The sequence below is a fragment of the Pogona vitticeps genome, chromosome 1 (assembly GCF_051106095.1).
Source record: "Pogona vitticeps strain Pit_001003342236 chromosome 1, PviZW2.1, whole genome shotgun sequence".
Lineage (NCBI taxonomy): Eukaryota > Metazoa > Chordata > Lepidosauria > Squamata > Agamidae > Pogona > Pogona vitticeps.
In genome coordinates, this window is record NC_135783.1 from 108,641,019 (window position 1) to 108,658,703 (window position 17,685).

At 41.8% G+C, this 17,685-nt stretch overlaps 1 protein-coding gene across 1 annotated transcript; it reads left to right on the plus strand.

The window, feature by feature from the left end:
• The first annotated feature begins 649 nt into the window (after positions 1-649).
• Positions 650-17,316, plus strand: AKIRIN2 (akirin 2). Its single transcript, XM_020790072.3, has 5 exons — positions 650-1,010; positions 12,880-13,020; positions 14,188-14,337; positions 16,302-16,373; positions 16,636-17,316. Exons 1-5 carry the CDS (start codon positions 803-805, stop codon positions 16,644-16,646), a joined length of 582 nt encoding a protein of 193 aa, XP_020645731.1. The 5' UTR covers positions 650-802; the 3' UTR covers positions 16,647-17,316.
• The last annotated feature ends 369 nt before the right edge of the window (positions 17,317-17,685 follow it).

Below are 17,685 nucleotides of genomic sequence, written 5' to 3' on the forward strand. Positions count from 1 at the left end.
CAGCCCACGCTTGTTCCTGCTCCTTTTCTTGAAGAAAGAACCCCATTTGTTTTTGTTGTTCTGGTTCACGTAGAGAACCGAGGTTCACAGACACTTGCATGCCTTCAGCGCCTTTCACTTGCATTCCTGTTTTACCACGTTCCTCTATGGGGATTTAAATTGTATTCCGGAAATCAGGTCTCTGGCGCAGCGCACGACGGGAAATGTAGTTCCCTCTCTCCCACCACCCTTTTATGTCACTCACAGAGAACCCTTCCAAGAGAGACCACAACTCCCACAGCTCCTCGCGGCGGTTACCGCCCCCTTACTGCGCAAGCGCGTTGGTGAGTGCTGGTTTTTGAATCAGCGGCGTTGTTATTGACGCCATATTGCTGGTGTGGAAGAGTCACAGAGAGACTCTCGGCGACTACCGCAGCGGCTATCGCTCGTCATCGGCGGCCCCAGGCCCGGTAGCCTCCCGTCGAGCCGCGCCCACCGGCCTAGACACCCTCCCGGATACGGCCCGGGGAGGATTTGCCGCGGGCGGAGCCTACAAATCCAGCTTGAACCGGGCCAAGAGCTCCGGGCCGCTCCCCGGAGACGTAGGCACAGCCGGCGGCCGGCCGGAGCAAGCGAGGGCGGCTTGGTAGCGGTGGCGACCCTGAGCTTGGCGAGGCGTGGCAGCAGCGCAGACACCTCGGCTCCGCTCGGCTGTTCTGGCCACTGGCTTTCTCCCTTCCAGTAGGGAAGGCCCGACCAGCTCAGCCTCCGCTCCCCTTCCTCCTCTTCCTCCTCCTCCTTCCGCCCCTCGCCCAGTCCGGCCATGGCCTGCGGTGCCACCTTAAAACGGACTCTGGATTTCGACCCGCTGCTCAGCCCGGCTTCGCCGAAGCGGCGGCGCTGCACCCCATTGTCCGCCTCGGCGGCCGCCGCCTCCTCTTCCTCGGCGGCCTCCTTCGCCTCCTCCCCGCAGAAATACCTGCGCATGGAGCCCTCGCCCTTCGGGGAAGTGTCCACTCGCCTCACCACAGGTACGAGGGGCGCCCGTGGGTGCCGGGGGGGAAGGGGGGCGCGTGAGGGGGGGGGCTCAGCCTGGTCTCAGGAGGCAGGAATGGGGGGGAAGGGAGGGAGAGGCCCCGAGCGGGCTCTCGAGGTTGGCCGGCGTCCCGGGGGAGAGCCGCTGTTGTTTGTTTCTGGGCGGGGGGGGGTCGGGACAGGCTTCCCTTTCTTCCCCCCCCTCCCGCCGGCGCTCCTCGCCACTTCCTCTCTCTCCCCCCCCCCGCTCCCCGCCTTAGGCTTTGCTTTCGCCGCGGAGTCGGCACAATGGAAATGGCCGCTCTCCCTCCGGTGGGGGCGGGGAAGTGGCAGATACGGGAGAGGCCGCAGAAGGGGGGGTGATAATGGGCCGGGCCGGGATGTGTGTGTGTGTGTCAAGAAGGGCGGGGAGGCGTTGCTCTGTCTCCTGCTACGCGCAGGGGGGGGCAATCCCCTTCTTTCCGGGAGGGCGATCGAGCCACCGGGGGAAGGGTGGCCTTTTACGGCTTTAGAGATAATCGGGTGTCGTGGGGGGGGGGGGGAAAGAGGAACTGGGGAATCATCGCGAGGAAGAAGAGAGCTTGGCTGGCGGAGGTCTCTCTTGCCCCCCCTTTTTCCTCCCTACCCCACCGCCCCCCGCCGTTCTCCTTGCCCTTCTTTCTCCTCCGGGTGCAGGCGATCGATTTGTTGCAGCCATTAACTCTGGGCGTCAGTCTGCTGCCTGAGCCGCGGCGGCGGCGGCGGCGGCACCGCCTTCTTCTCCAGTTCAAACATCCAGGGAGGGGAAGACGAGCGGTGCGGGGGTCTGTCATCAATCACCCGCACTAGGCCGCTGGTGCACGGGCGAAGGCCGATTCAACGACAAAAGAATTGATTTCTGCCTCCCCCATCTTTCCGCACACCTCTTTGGTGCTAATTCCAAGACTGCCCAGGATTCTTGTAGAGATTAGCCCAATACTGTAAAGGCTTTTCTGAAAGGGTAGGGTAGCAGATACATCTGACCCTTACGGAACACTTTTTAAAAATGTTCATTAACCAGGAAAATTAAAATAGGACATTTCTACTCTGGTCTTTTCCTGTCTCAACAAATAACTAGAGAATTAATGTCAGGATCAAGGCGTTGCTACCCACTAGTGTCTAATTAGCTCACAGCGTGGCATCCCTTAACTAGTCCATGTTAAAACATTTATGCAGAGGATTTGTAGTTTTTGTTATGAAAGACCCACCTGCCTTCTCTTGCTTTTTACTGCCATTTTCAGTGCTTTAAATAATGTTGGTCCCATTATATTCAGTTGACCTTGGATGTATTTTAGGAATTTGGCCTTTGATAAAATCAGCTGAGAGAATAAGCAGACTAGTTTGCCTTTCTCAATGGTTAATATTTTATTGTGTTTAAAAATATGATGGGTGGTAGCTGTGCCTTCTATTTGCATAGTCCCAGAGTTTTTGTAGTTTGCCATAGGACAAACATAATTCTTCTGATTTGGTCCATAAATCTGGTTCTTTGAAAATGGTTTAAAACTTGCTTCAGATTACAAAAGTATCACACTGTATTCCAGTATTGATATTTTTCTGCCTGATTAGCATATATTTTGAAAGGTAGGTTTATGAGATTGAGTATTGACTCAATGTCTTATTTAACCTGGTATAGTGTCATTGATTTTAATGAGATTATACAAGTGTGGCTGAATGAATGATTCCTCCTAAACACCTTTCTTGTCAGTAATTTCTTTTGGAATTTACTGAAGTGTATTTTGTGTTTTCAGCATTGCAGTTCCTTGAATTATAAAGCAACTGAAAACTGTTTGAGGTGTAGAGTAGGATATCTTTATTTAATTACCAGCTCTTAAAATGGGTGACTTCACTGGAACCATGCTGTGAATATTTAATCTAAATATTGGGTTAAAATTGATTTAGTTGACAGCACTTGAAGCAAGCATTCAGTTTGAAAACACTAATAGGAGTGTATCCTTTTCTAACATGAGGTGTTACTCAAGCTGCCCTTCGATCTGTAGGGTATAAAACTACTAAAATATATAGAATAGTGGACCTGTCATAGTCCAACGAAATCACTGTTTTATGAAGAACGCAGACAACTTTTTATGCAGTAAAATATTACTGTGTATTTGTTTGAATATTGTGGCTATTTCTAAAATGAAATAGAATAAGAAACTGTTAATTTCATTACATATATAAATGACTCAGTTTCAGAGTTATAGGGATTGTTGTTAAAAGTATTAACAATAACTCTATTGTTAATAGAATAGTATATGGCTCTTCTGTGTGCATTATCATAATACAGTTTGAACTGTCTGATCAATCATACATAGATTTCCCCAGATTAGGTCATAGGAAAGTCTTCCAGTTACTTATAGGGTTATATTTGCATAAATACTGTATCTATTAAAAACTAGTTAAAGCCAGTACATTAACGCATGCTAATTAGTTTGTGCAAAATATGTAATATATTTGAATATTTCAGATCTCTGCTGCTTCAAAACCAGCTCTGGAGGGTTGCCCAGCCCTTAAGAGCTTCCTTTGGAGGAGAGGCGTAACTCCTCCTCTTTGCATTGGATTGTGCCAAGGGGACACCACTGTTGGCTCTTGCCCATAGAATATGGCTATTCTACAGATGCTTCTGGGGTGTTGCTGTAGATTGTGGATGCAGCCTGGGATATGAATTCTGCAAAGTTTTGTTGTTGTGTGCTGCCCTAAATTTGCCTTGAGAGCTGATTTAGCAAATTTAATTTATCTGTTCAAAAATTTCCACCTTGCGTTAAGGCAGTTTTTACTGTGCAAATGCAAAATACAGTACATTTCTTCAATCGGTGATCAAACTGCACAAAGCAGTTGCTATCTGTAAATATCCCGAAAGTGTTTCCAGTAGCTAAAATGGATTAAACTTAAGTATTATTGAAAACCATTCAATAAAGTGTATTTCTGTGAAATTGCACACACTTACCTCTAAGTCCCATCTAATGCATAGAATTATGCTATTTTCTTCAAATATTACATTCAAAACTTTCCTTGTGTTTTTGCTTCCTTTTCTAGAATAATGCTGGTAGTTGAAGAATTCACCTTAGATTTGATCCGTGCTGTATCGATTCTAGTTAGTTGCCAGGTTTTACTGTTGTGTTTGTAAACAGTTTTTACTGATTAATCATGAAAAATGCATTCTATAAAATGGAAGAACATAGCAATTAAATTGCGGTTGTGGAAAATTTCTGACTTGCATTACTAACTGCATTTGCCTTGGTATCTGGTTTCTCTGTTGGCACAATGGGGCCAGTTGCATTTGTATATTAATTCTGGGGTCTTTCACTTTTGCCTAACAGTGGTTGTCAGTGAACCAGCTTTTAAATATAGGTCTGAAGGTTCAATACAGACTCATAGGAAGCATTTGAAACAATTCAATAAATAGCACCAAAGGATTTTGTGAAACATAATATAAAAATTGATTTTTGTCAGCCTTATTTAATTGGAGAGGAAACTGGATTTAGTGAATTATTGAATTTTTTGGTTTCATTGAGGCCAGTTGCCTTGATGTGAAACAAAATCTTGCTTTGGAGTAAGATGGTGTGTTATCAAAGTTCTGGCTTTGCTGAGTACATACGGCACTTGGTACAAATACATTAGCACTGTATTGGAGGAGAGGAAAGAGGAAATACTCAGAACAAAGACTAAGTTTCTAGTAGTTTTTAATGATGTTTGGACAGCTGCTGTTTTGCTTTTGATTTGTTTAAACTTCTTTTTACTTGTTTTTCTGCTTGTTTGTTCACATTGCAGGAAATGACATATTTATAATTTGTAAGTCAGATTTAATTTCAGTTATGTGTACATGACAATCAGGCAGAGTCAGAAATGGCTTTTTTCCATTAGGGAAGTTTTAATTAAGTTTTTGACTAGATTTTCTAATAAATCAAGCTTAATAGCAGTGTAACCTACTGTATTTTTCCATGTATAAGACTATACTTTTGTGTAAAATCTTTAGAATAAAAATTGAGGGTCGACTTATATATGGAAGTAAGCTGAGGAGAGAACAAAAACAAGTGGAGGGGAAAGCAGGATCAAAGCGATCCTGCAGTGCTTTCATCTCTTTCCCCCTACACTTGCTAAGTCCCACTTAGATTCTTTCTTTTGGGTTAAAAAAGTGCGGGGGGATCTTATACATGGGAGCCTCTTATACACGTAAAAATATGGTACTTTTTCTGTTGCTAGGCCTTGCTTAAAAAGAAATTAGATCACCTGTCATTGCAAGTGCCTTGATGTTAGACTGTTGACTGAGCTGCCTGAGCTATATATTTATTGCTGGAGGCTCACTTGTGGGAGTCTGTAGTCTTGTACATACCTACTTGGATATCAGTCCTACTAAATGCAGTGGAATTTCTGAGTGGGTATGCCTAGTATTGTATTGTAAATGCACCTTCATTTAAGTAGCAAGTACAATAGGAGATATCTGTGCCCAGAAAACTCTGGAAAGGGCTGCCATAAATTGGAATTGATTTGCTATGATGTAATTAATTAATTAGCATACTCTGATAAATTAACTTGAATGACAAATCTGGTCAGTCGTGTGAACCCCGTGTGCAATCAAAGGTTGTTAAAGGCCAGAGGCAGAATTACTTCTTCAATGAAAAGTAGACTGTTGCTTGAAACAAGGTTACAGTATTTCAAAATCAGTTTTAGATTTGGATTATTAGGCATGTAATTTCATGTGACCTTACGGGTGATACTTCTCCTGTAACTGGTTTACTTATGGCCTGTCCATCTCTCTATCACCTGCTAGGAACAATGGACATAGATTGTATGTACAGGCTTTTGATTGTACACAGGTACTACTTAAGATCTTAGGACATACCTCTAATATGCTGTCAACTGTGCCAGATATTTTTATTAAACAAAGTAGCATGATTTCATTTGATAGGATCAGTGCTAATCCTGTTTGTTTTATCTTTAGTATAAAAAACCTTGTACATTAAAATAAAGGAGGGGGAATGGGGGAGGGGGAAGTACAGTTGGTTTGCTGGTATTACATTTTCCCTTACAGGATGTGTAGCAGAAAAAATGTGAATATGCAAACACATGTGAATAAAGTGCCTGCAGCAGCTTTCTCCAGACTTGTTTGACACCCAAAATTTTTACATTTTTATATATGGCAATAAGCCCTCAGTGTTTTCTTAATCCACATGAAACTTGCTTTAATTGTCTTGATATGTGTTTTTATTTCTCTGATGATCGCTTTAGTATGACCAACTTCAGTTGCAACCCATCAGTTGAAGACCAGTATTCTGCTTTTTCTAAATTAATCTGGCACTATATCAGATATTAAAATCAGTACTCAGTGGAATTCTTCTGTAATAATGGAAATGGATATTGCCATACGTTGTTTCATCAAAATTTGTTTTATATGCTACAAGATTTCTCATTATTACCCTACTAAATACCTCCACATGCAGCCCTACTTGCACAACAATTTTCATCCTACCACGTATTTTTGAATGCAGTAGGACATGGAAGCCTATTCCTACTCTCTAGTTGATTCTTTCCTTCTCTGTTGAGTGTTATTTCAGTAGAGGCACTTCCTCTTGCTGAGTGTTGTTTAGTGACGGCTGAGGTTGTTGGCAGCAGTGTCCCTGCATCAGGGCTGTTGCTGTGAATACCTGCTGCTTTTTCTTCTTTATGCCTTTGAAGTGCTTAGCTTCTGAGATCCAGGAATGTCACGATTTCAACAAGCAGATAAATCAGGTTTGTTGTCAGCATTTGACTATAAATAATTTCACATTCCTTGGCACAGAAATTCCATACATGACTTTTACCAGCCCTAGGTATTTGTCTGCTTCCTGTTTCTGCATTTACAGGAAAAACAAAAACCAGTCAGTTATTGCAGTGGAAATAGCATAATGTAGACCAGGAATGGGGAACCTGAGGCCTTGCTGATGCTTATGAATGACATTCGATGTATTAGTAAGACAGCTAGAGGATGGTGGGATTTAAAGTGTGCTGCAACATCTGGACAACCACAGATTCTCTAGCTCTTATGTAGATGGACAGAATATGGGCATGTATTTTGAGCTCTTGAAATCATTACCCTGCTAGTTATCCAGATGTTTGGTGTACATTTTCCAATCAAGGTGGAGACAAATTGTGTTTTTTTAACAATCAAATTAATTTAAATCACAATTTAAATAAAATATTCTATATAAATCATCAGGAATCCAATTTTTAAAATTTAGACTTTAAATCATGATTTAAATCATGTCTACCCTATTTCTAACTGACAATTGAAACTGCTTCATGGCTTATCTTTTCTTCTAGCCCCTATATCCTGTCCACTGGCCAGTTAGGAAAGGGCATTTAAAATGTAGTTCCTCTGTCCCTTGATTCTGATACCGAGATTTGTGCAGCAACACTTTTTAAGCAGATGCCCATGACTGTTGGTCACTCTTCTTAAATATATACAGTATGTCTATATGATGGATATTTTTGTTATGCATATTCTTGTTTTCTACTATACACTGGCAGAAATCTTGTTGAAAAGCTGTACAGACGTAACTTGCAGTAGCGCCAGTGTACTATTCACAGAGCACTTTCACTAGAATACTGCTCCGTCTGTATTGCTTGGACATAATGCTTTTCAAAGTGACACCTCTGTAACTTAAATGTGGTGCAGTGAACGGCCAAAGTGGTATATAAGTTTTATTAAATAATTTTTGAAAGTCCTCTTAAGAAAGGTCAGCCTTATTCTCCATATTGAATGAAATTGAGACAATGTGGCTTGCATATAAGGCCACCAGTGAGTTTGTGGCAGAGGTGAAATTTGAATCAGAAACATCCTGATCTGTAGCTCATAACTTTGCAGCTGCAGATAGACTCATTTTCTATTGTGAATTTCCAGTTGCAACTACAGAGCAATTAAGATGGGGAAGGGAATTCCTTTCCCTTAAGTAACATTGAAGGCAAGGAGTACCTCAGCAGTGTATAGTTGCTCATGATTAATGAATCATATTGCATCTCACATATTACTAACTTTGGTGCCCCTGCCCATGGAAGGTCCCTTAAGAGTTCTTACTGATCCAGCTAAGCATTCATAGTAGCAGAGAAATATGAAATGCAAACTTAAATCTGCTTTAGAGAGTGATAACTTGTACAGTGGTGCCTTGCTTAATGATGATAATCCGTTCCAGGAAAATCGCCGTTAAGCGAAAACATCGTAAAGCGAAATTAAAAACCCTATTGAAACGCATTGAAACCCGTTCAATGCGTTCCAATGGGGTAAAAACTCACAGTCCAGCGAAGATCCTCCATATGACGGCCATTTTCGCTGCCTATATAGCAAGGAATCAGTCCCTAAACACAGTGGGGAGCCATTTTAAGCAGCTGGCAGCCATTTTGAAAACCCAACGAGCAGTTGTTTTTGACTATTTTTGATCGTCGTAAAGTGAAAATTGGTTTCCGAAGCAGGGGACCGATCATTGCTAAGCGAAATTCCCCCATTTAGACCATCGTTTTGCGATCGCAATTGCGAAAGCGGACTCTTCGTAATGCGGGGCAATCGTTAAGCGAGGCACCACTGTATAATTGAAAGGCACAGATCTTTCCCTCTCTAGTCAGTGCAGACATGTGTCTCTGAAAAGACAGTCCAGAGGGGGCTAGGGAGCACTACAGTGGGAGTGGTGAAATAAGAAAGTCTGATGGAGGATGCTTAGCCTTCTGTTTGTGGCTGAATTTTGAAATGTGTTGTAGAAATTCTCAAAAAAATTAACAAAACAAATATCTTTTGGCCTCCTGCTAGAAATCTTAGCATTTCATTGGACTGAAATAATATGTGTGGTAGAATATATCCAGCCAAGTGAACAATCTAATCTTGATAGTATGACTGATGGAGATTGGCCAGAGCCCTGTTGTGCTCCCAGCTAAACTAGATCCATTGAAATTAATTGTTGAATAGCAAATAAATCAACTGTTAGTAAATCACACTAATTCAGGGAATATGCTCTGGTTGGGACTATCAGTAGGATTCTGGCTCTTGTTGAAAGTGGTGAGTGAATTAAAAAAGCAGCTGCCACTTGGAAAGACTTGGAAACGAACAGGTGTCGAACTGCAAAAATAACTTATAGAGGCAAAAATAAAGTGGGGAGAGGGGGAAAATATGAAATACTGCAGCAAAGCAAAGTATTCTGCTTATATACAACCCTATAATTCTTAAAATACAGTGGTGCCTCTCATTGCGACGTTAATTCGTTCCAGCGAAATCGCTATTGAACAAAAACGTCGCAATGTGAAATAAAAAAAGCCCATAGAAACGCATTAAAATGCGATTAATGTATTCCTATGGGCTTAAAACTCACAGTTCAGCGAAGATCCTCCATAGCGTGGCCATTTCTGGTGCCTCTTAAGCGAGGAATCCCTCCCAGAAAACAGCGGGCGGCCATGTTTTTTCCCGGCGGCCATTTTGAAACCGTCGATCAGCTGTGCAAAAATGGTGGCTTTGCGATGATCGGTTCCCTAAGCAGGGAACCGATCATCGCAAAGCGAAATTCCCCCATAGGTAACATCGCAAAAATTTAGTTGCTATGCGATTTCATCGCTAAGCGGAGCGCTCGCTAAGCAAGGCACCACTGTACTCTCTGGGCAGTTTGCAGTTTAGTTATGCAGGCTACACATTGTGTTCCTCTCCCCTCCCCCCCCCCGCCCCGGTAAGCTGGGTACTCAGTTTACTGACTTTGGAAGAATAGGAGGTTGAGTGAACTTCTAGCTGGCTACCTGGGATTGAACCTGAGTCGTGAGCAGAGTTTTGACTGCAGTATTGCAGTTTAACCACTGCGCCATGAGGCACATTAAAGACTAACAAATTTATTCCAGCTGTGATTTTTGTGGATCAAAATCCGCTTCCTCAGACCCAGGTGTGAAAATATATGGTGGCTTCCTTTATATATATATATATATATATATATATATATATATATATATATATATATATATATATATATATATATATATATATATATATATATATATATATACACACACACACACACACATAGAATGGGGAGAGTATTTTGAGGGCATACTTATAGACCATTAATTATTGGAAATAGCTGAACCAAATCTGCATTGTATTGTTCAGAATTAATTCTGATTAAATTGCAGGTTATCTTTTGTCCTTTTTAGCTACTGGGTTGGGTGAGATAGCCTCTTGTGTTCTATCAAAAAGTGAAGGTGCACAGTTAGAATTTATTTCCTCTAGAAACTGATACAGTTCACAATTTGTTGGGAGCATGTGTGACTTACATTAACAGTGGGGATTCATACTGAGTAATAAAAATGTAGTTGTAGTTCTTAGCTGAGCATTTGAAAGTTCTGGGTGTGGACTGAATATTTTGAAGAATTAAAAGAATGTGACATGGAAAACGTTTTTTAAAAAGGCAGAAGACTTAAAGTTGACATGTCATTGTGCCTAGGGGCCTAATACAGTGGTGCCTCGCTTGACAAGGATAATCCGTTCCAGCAAAATCGCTGTAGAACGAAATCGTTGTCAAGCCAAAGTAAAAAGCCCATTGAAATGCATTGAAAACCAGTTCAATGAGTTCCAATGGGTGAAATAGTGTCCAGCGAAGATCCTCCATAGGGCGGCCATTTTGCGGTGCCTGTATAGCGAGGAATCCATCCTAAAACAGCGGGGAGCCATTTTGCACAGAGGGTGGCCATTTTGAAGATCAGCTGTTTTGATCGTAATTAAGCGAAAAATCGGTTCCCGAAGCAGGGAACCGATCATCGTCAAGCGATTTTCCCTATTAAAACATTGTTTTGCGATCGCTATAGTGATTGAAAATTACTCATCGTAAAGCGATTTCCTCGTCTAACAAGGTAATCGTCAAGTGGGGCACCACTGAAATCCTTTAAATTCTCCTAGTTCCTGGAACAGAATCTGTGGAGAGAGAAGTGGGCTGCTTAAATAGCACACTATTGAGAGTACTAATTTTTGATTTCTCATGAGGTGTTGAAGGTTTAACGTTACATTTAGCAAAGCACTGTCAGATATTTTATAAATATTTATAACTGAGGAAAAAAAATTGAACTCAAACATTCACAGTAATGTTGGTCTTTCTCTGGTTTTCATCAACATGTTGCTTAACTGTGAGCCCATAAAATGGTTAGTTAGCTCTAGAAACGAAGTCTTTTCTGAAGGAAAATACTGGCTTTTCTGAGGACACATTTCTCTCTACTGGGATATAGAGGGTGAACAAAAACACAAGGGGCTGCTTCCACCCCCATCCTTTTCCAGTGAGGCAGATACTTAAACCTGGCTTTTTCTGTTTTGCTTTATAAAGGAAGCCAAAAGAGATTTGCTTTTGTGGATAAATACCCCAAGAGGCAGCAGGCTTAAGAATATTTTCACTTGATCTGTGTACTTCTGGTTGTGGTAAATGGTGCATGTAGTGTGCAGCAATTTCTAGACCTGAATTATATTTTGTACAATGTTTGAGTTTTAATATGGAGTATGCTCAGTTTATTGTAGATTCTAATACACCTGTAGGTAAAGGTTCCCCTTGACATTTAGTCCAGTTGTGTCTGACTCTAGGGTGCGGTGCTCATTCCTGTTTTCCAAGCCATAGAGCCAGCATTTGTCCGAAAATAGTTTCCATGGTCACATGGCCAGCATGACTAGACACGGAACACCATTACCTTCCCACCATGGTGGTACAGTACCTATTTATCTACTTGCATTTACATGCTTTCGAACTGTTAGGTTGGCGGGAGCTCACTCAGTTGCGCAGATCCGATCTTATGATTGCTGGTCTTTTGACCTTGCAGCACAGAGGCTTCTGCAGTTTAACCTGCAGCACCACCACATCCCCAGTACACCTTTAGTGCCCAATTATTATTTAAATTGCCATTGTTAAAGTAACAGATGTTTTTGTGTGTATTATTCATCGATTCAAATCCTGTTGTATAAATTACACCTGCAAAGGTGTGTATGTAAGATATAGCTATTAGCAAGTTATTTTTGTTTACTAAAGACTCCTTCCTGTCCCATAGTTCTCAGGCAATTTTCCCTCTAAGCTGTGCACACTTGCCCAGAGCTCCGTCTGGGTTGTGCATGGACAGCCTGCAGCCAGTTTGTTTACTTCCCATTTTCAATGAAGCCTCACTTAACCCCGCGCACACAGTGAGGTTCCCGTGCAGTGGGACAGAAACTTAGAGGGGAACATGGCTCTCGGGAGTTCAACATGCTGAAAGGGATTACACTTAACACAGGAGTTAGAAAATGCTATTGAACAGAAGTTGAAATTTATTAATTACAAAAATCACCCATTGTTGGTGACGTTATGATTCATCTGCAGGCACAAGTTACATAACAGGATGGCAGCCATTAACAGTATATGGGGTGGTAGAAGAAATACCTGCAGTAATAAAGGAGGTGGATTTGACATATCCCTGAAATTCATGTTTAATAACCTCTCTGTTTTTAAAACTGCTAGTACTATGTTGGGGAACAGTGACACAATGTAATGCTTCCCATGTTGTTTCTAGGAGAATGTGGGAAACAAGCAGAGCACAAATGATGTTTTCTTAATAACCTCATATTTATGTCCTTGGAATTTGAGTAGGGAAGAAAATTGGAGTGTTAGACAGTGTTTGGAATGCTGATAAAAATCAGTTTATTTTTGAGAGAAATTGGTCATACTCAGAACTCCTTAACTGTAATATCCATTTTGGTATAATTTATTAAAGCACATCTATGTACTCATAATTTCTTGAAAAGCAGTTGTAGAAATATTTTATGTTTGATTAGTGTTTGGATACAAAATGTGGGTCAGGATAATGTGCAGAAACATAGCTAATATGTTTTCCTTTTTCTAGAACAAATTCTGTATAATATAAAACAGGAGTACAAACGCATGCAGAAGAGGAGACACTTAGAAAACTTTCAGCAAACAGATCCCTGTTGTTCTACTGATGCACAGTCACAAGCATTTCTCCTTACTGGACCAGCTTTGCCAGGTGAAGGGTGTTTCTTTTTTTAAAAAGCATAAACTTACACAGTGTTTAACACATTTGGGGTCTAGATGAGTGGATTGACTTTGTCAGTTGTATGTCTCATTAAAAGGATTTATGAAGAAAGTCTTCTAGCAAAGCAGGGGAGTGAACTGTAGTTTTACTTCTGACAGAAGAAGCAGATCATAGATGAAATGTAGTGGTATCCATCCACCAATGGGATGAACCTAGGTGGTGGAATAGATTTCCCTGCAGTGTCTGAACACCCTAGCAAGGTTGGAAGACTGAGAGACTGAAGCTAGAAGAGAAGGATGTCTCATTTGATTGTGTAAAATTTTCTGACTTTCTGTTGCCCAACAACACATAGTAAGAAGAGCCTGGATAAAGGCAGGTGGAATGAAGGCTGAGCTATAGCCAGCTGGGTCCTCTCTGAGATTGTGTGAAAGTCATGCTGTTTGTAGCACCAGTAGTCCATTTTTAACTGACTGAGCCATAAATTGTGATCATCAGCACCTATCATTTGTAGGCAAGCCCATGTTCTGCTAATGGTGATAGTGGAGAACATAGTGACTTGGAGAGTGCTGATTGGAAGTGCCCTTTATGTTAATGTCTAGTGTAACTCCATCCACCAGCAGTTTGGTTATGCATGACAAAAGAACCTGCAGGCAAAAGATTTCTAATTTTTACATGTGTGCTAAAAAAAAGTCAGGTTCAAGCCATGTCCTTCTGCAGAACAATTCCTTTGGTTTGTGGAACAGACTGTGATACAGTGGAGACTTCTGCTGGAGGAAGAGGGAGGCCAGTTTTTGTTTACTCCTGTTTATAGTCCTATTTGGCCCTCTGATAAACTTCCAAAGGGTTGAGGGACAACATAGAAGATGCCACTGTGAGTTTTGGGGGAGGATTAGAATTCGTGAAAATTGAGCATATCTACTGAGCAGAATTCAGAGGAGTTCTGGGTTTTACGCATGTTTGGATACTGTTGAGTTACTGCAGGTACATGTTGTTGTGGGAGTTTAGCCATCTCTGCTTTTTTTGTTTGTTTTTTGTTTTGTTTTTGACAAAAATGTTCTTTTCCTGCCTCTGACCTCATTAAATTGAACAAGTCAGAAGGAATCAAGAGAATAATTTCTAAAATATATCTGAATTAACCATGGGAATTTTTGTTGAAAGGTACTTCATCTGCAGCATCACCGCCACTGAAAAAAGAACAACCTCTCTTTACTCTCAGACAAGTTGGAATGATCTGTGAACGCTTACTTAAAGAACGTGAAGAGAAAATTCGTGAAGAATATGAAGAAATCTTGACCACAAAACTTGCAGGTATGATAAATATAAATTCTGAGCTTGCAGTGATGATACCTTCTTTGACATTACACACTTGTGAATAAAGTTTTGTGTTTTCCTAGAACTAATTGTTGGTTTATGAATTCCCACATATAGGCTCTTTCTGAAGGAGGAAAAGCAAATACTTGCTTCCTTTTTCATTTTGCTGTTAGCTACGTACTCTGTGGTGGCAGTCATAGAATGATAAGGAACCAAGTTTCATTTCTCAACCCTAATGCAGAATACAAGGAGTAGCACAGCTGCACAAGTTTTCTCATGGTCATTCTGAAATATTCCATGCCACTTGTACATGGATCACTTTTACACGAATGTGTTTAAAGTGGACTGCTTTGTGTAGGAGGGATTGCCTTCTAGACCTGATTTGGTAATGCTCAACGCCTGCATTTTCAGAGGCAGGTTATATGGGATGATATGAAGCAGGAAGACTTTAGTCAGTATTGTCCATCTATCCACACAAATTGTCAAATAAGCAGCCAGACAGAGTTTGTTGCTAGAGGAAAGACTCGCGTCCCTGAAAGCAAACTCTGACTGCCCTTCAGTCATTAAGCATAATGAGAATGTAATGGGCAACCTTTTAAATAGCTATCAACAGCAAATAAAGATTTTATATTCATTTATTTCATGTTAATTGTGGAAAGAAACCAAAGATAAGAGTATGGTTTTTTTGTCTGTGTGGAAAATCATATACTGTAATCAGCAATATAGCGCTGTAAATTTACAGAATATTTAAGGAGTGCATTATTCATGTAAATCACCTAAGTAATAATAGATCAGCTGTATGGATAGCTCAGTGAGGCATTTGGCTGTGGAGCCAGAGATTGAGAGTTCAGTTCCACACTGTGCATCTCAGAAGAGCCAGCCTGTGTGGCCTTAGGCAAGCTGCACAGCCGCAGGATACTCCCAGAAAAAGGGAATGGCAAACCGTTTCTGAATACTCTCTAACTAGAAAACCTTGAAAAGGGTTGCCATAAGTCAGAATTGACTTAATAGTGCACAAATACATAAATTACTAGGCTTGACATTCAAGTTTATGCATTCAGATGGCATAGCAGCAATGGTTAAAAGATTAGAAGTTTAGGATGAGATCCAGTGTTATTCTCACTGAAAGCCTGCTTGTACAATGGGGTTTTCTGTCCTCTTTTTCTCCCTTTGTAGGCTCTGAGGCAGTGGTCAGGGAACAGGGGTAAATTACCCCAAATGGGGTAAAAATGAAAATCCTGAGGGTAATGAGGATGGTCGTGGCAGGCATTTTACCCCTAGGCATTTCATTTCCGACAATGCTGTGTGTAGGCGGGCGTTCCATCGCAGGGAGAGCAAGCCTCAGCGAGGTACTGCACAGGGCACTGCCCTGCCCTCCTCGCCTCCAAAGTGTGTGGGGGGGAGGGCGGTGTACCAGGCCAGCTGGATTCTTTGCCTGGACGGGGCTCTCCTTCCTGCCCGTGCCCAGCCACCCAGTGCGCTGGTGAGGAGGCCCCTTTCCCACCCCGCCTCACCTGAGCTCATGGCCAGTGGACCTGCCGGCCCTGCAGCACCCGCCTCCCCTCGCCAAGGACGCGCTTTCCCAGCGGTGTTGCGGCTCCAGACTGGCTGCCCAGACGGTGGCCACAGGTCCCGGGTGAGCCCAGAGGCGGGGTGGGGTTGGCCGTGGACAGCAAGAGCGGGGGGGGGGGAGGTAATGTCAACGTATATACATTTTTTGGGGGGTAAAAGGTAAAAAAGCTCCCTGGCCCTTGCTCTGAGGCTTCCATTAAAAAATCAGGAATTTAATCTGTGCAGCAAGTCTTGTGGGTGTGCAAGGGGCCATATGGATGGGGAGACTGCCTTCTTAGTTGTTGACAGAAGCAGTTCCTTCAGCAGATAAATGTAAATGGACTTTACTCTTAGGCTGACAGTCTGATTGCTCTGAATAGTTATTCACTTTGTATATTTCCCCATCACAGAACAGTATGACGCATTTGTGAAGTTCACGCATGACCAGATCATGCGACGATATGGAGAACAGCCTGCAAGTTGTAAGTACTTGAGCCTCTTCTTGCATAGTATTAGTGTGTCCACTCTGGAACACATTGGTGGGAGGATGCATTGGTGATCAGTGAAAATTGTTTGTCTCCTCTTTGTTGGGTGGAGCATCCTGTGAGTGGCGTAACACTCACCAGAACATACGATTGTTGGTTTCTGTATCCTAAAGCAAGTTGTAGTTCCTTGCTTGTTATTAATGTTCAGTTACGTTATCAGCTGTTATTTCTGACTTCATTTCTCCTTTTCTCTTTTCAGATGTTTCATGAATCATGTTTTCTGCATATGTGGGCAGCCCTGAAACCCAGTTTTATTGTTGCAAGCTGTCCTTTAAAGACTTGCAGCAATGCCATATTTCCCCTCCCTCCTCTGTATACACTGGTTATTTCAAGCTTTTTGTCAGTGGCAACCACTCTTATGCAGCAGCTGGTTTTGGAGTGCTCCCTGATGTCAGTACCACCTGGATGTGGACCTTTGCTACCTGTTAATACCAGTGGTCTCATTTGCTGTATCATTACAATTTGGCTTATGTTAATAAGTTTGAAAAGTAAAAGGATTAAAGCTGGTGTACTAGAACTCTGCCCTTCAATGGTCGTGTAAATAAAAGTGTAGAATGACACTTCTGATGGAAGTTAGTGTGGTTTTCATAACTGTGCACTGCAAAGCTGTATTCACAGTTAAATTAGAATGTAACTCCTGGACAACTTTACACAAATAGCCCACAGTACTGCCTGTGAAATAGTGAAGGAGGGCATTTCTGTATTCCATGACTTTTGGGGGGTGTTAAGAATGGGTTTATATAATTTCTCATTTTTGTAGGTTTTATTTATTCTATCAGTCTTTAACAAATGTTTATTGCTGCAATTTTTCAGTGTATCATTGTTTTACTGCCCTTGTAGTACTGGAATTTAGTTGAACGAATAAAACATTTACTTCTAATTTGACTGTTTGATATGTGGTGGGTTTGCCACCATTTAAAAAAACAAATAGATGTGTTGAGTGAAACTTCTAGTTAACCAGACTCAGGAAATAGGTGTAAAATTGAGTATTAATCATTATGAAGTTCCATTCAGAGATGGTGCAGATAGAAAAAGAGGGAGGCAGGGTATGGAAGGAACTTAAAAGCTTTTCTGGCACACTCCCTCCTCCAGCTCTTCTTTCCAGTGTCCTTTTATGACCAAGGTAAGTAACTAAAGGGGAAGTGTCCAAAGGCATACAGACTGGAAAGAATAATCAGGAGCTAACAAATAAGAACTGCTACTGAAGAGGTTTGGTGCATGTGGAAATGTGTAGATGTCTTAGAAAAAT

Coding starts and splice junctions, on each gene's coding strand:
- AKIRIN2 (XM_020790072.3), top strand. CDS start 803: ATGGCCTGCGGTGCCACCTTAAAACGGACTCTGGATTTCGACCCGCTG. Junction 13,021..14,187: donor TACTGGACCAGCTTTGCCAG/GTGAAGGGTGTT, acceptor TTTTGTTGAAAG/GTACTTCATCTGCAGCATCA. Junction 14,338..16,301: donor CTTGACCACAAAACTTGCAG/GTATGATAAATA, acceptor TCCCCATCACAG/AACAGTATGACGCATTTGTG.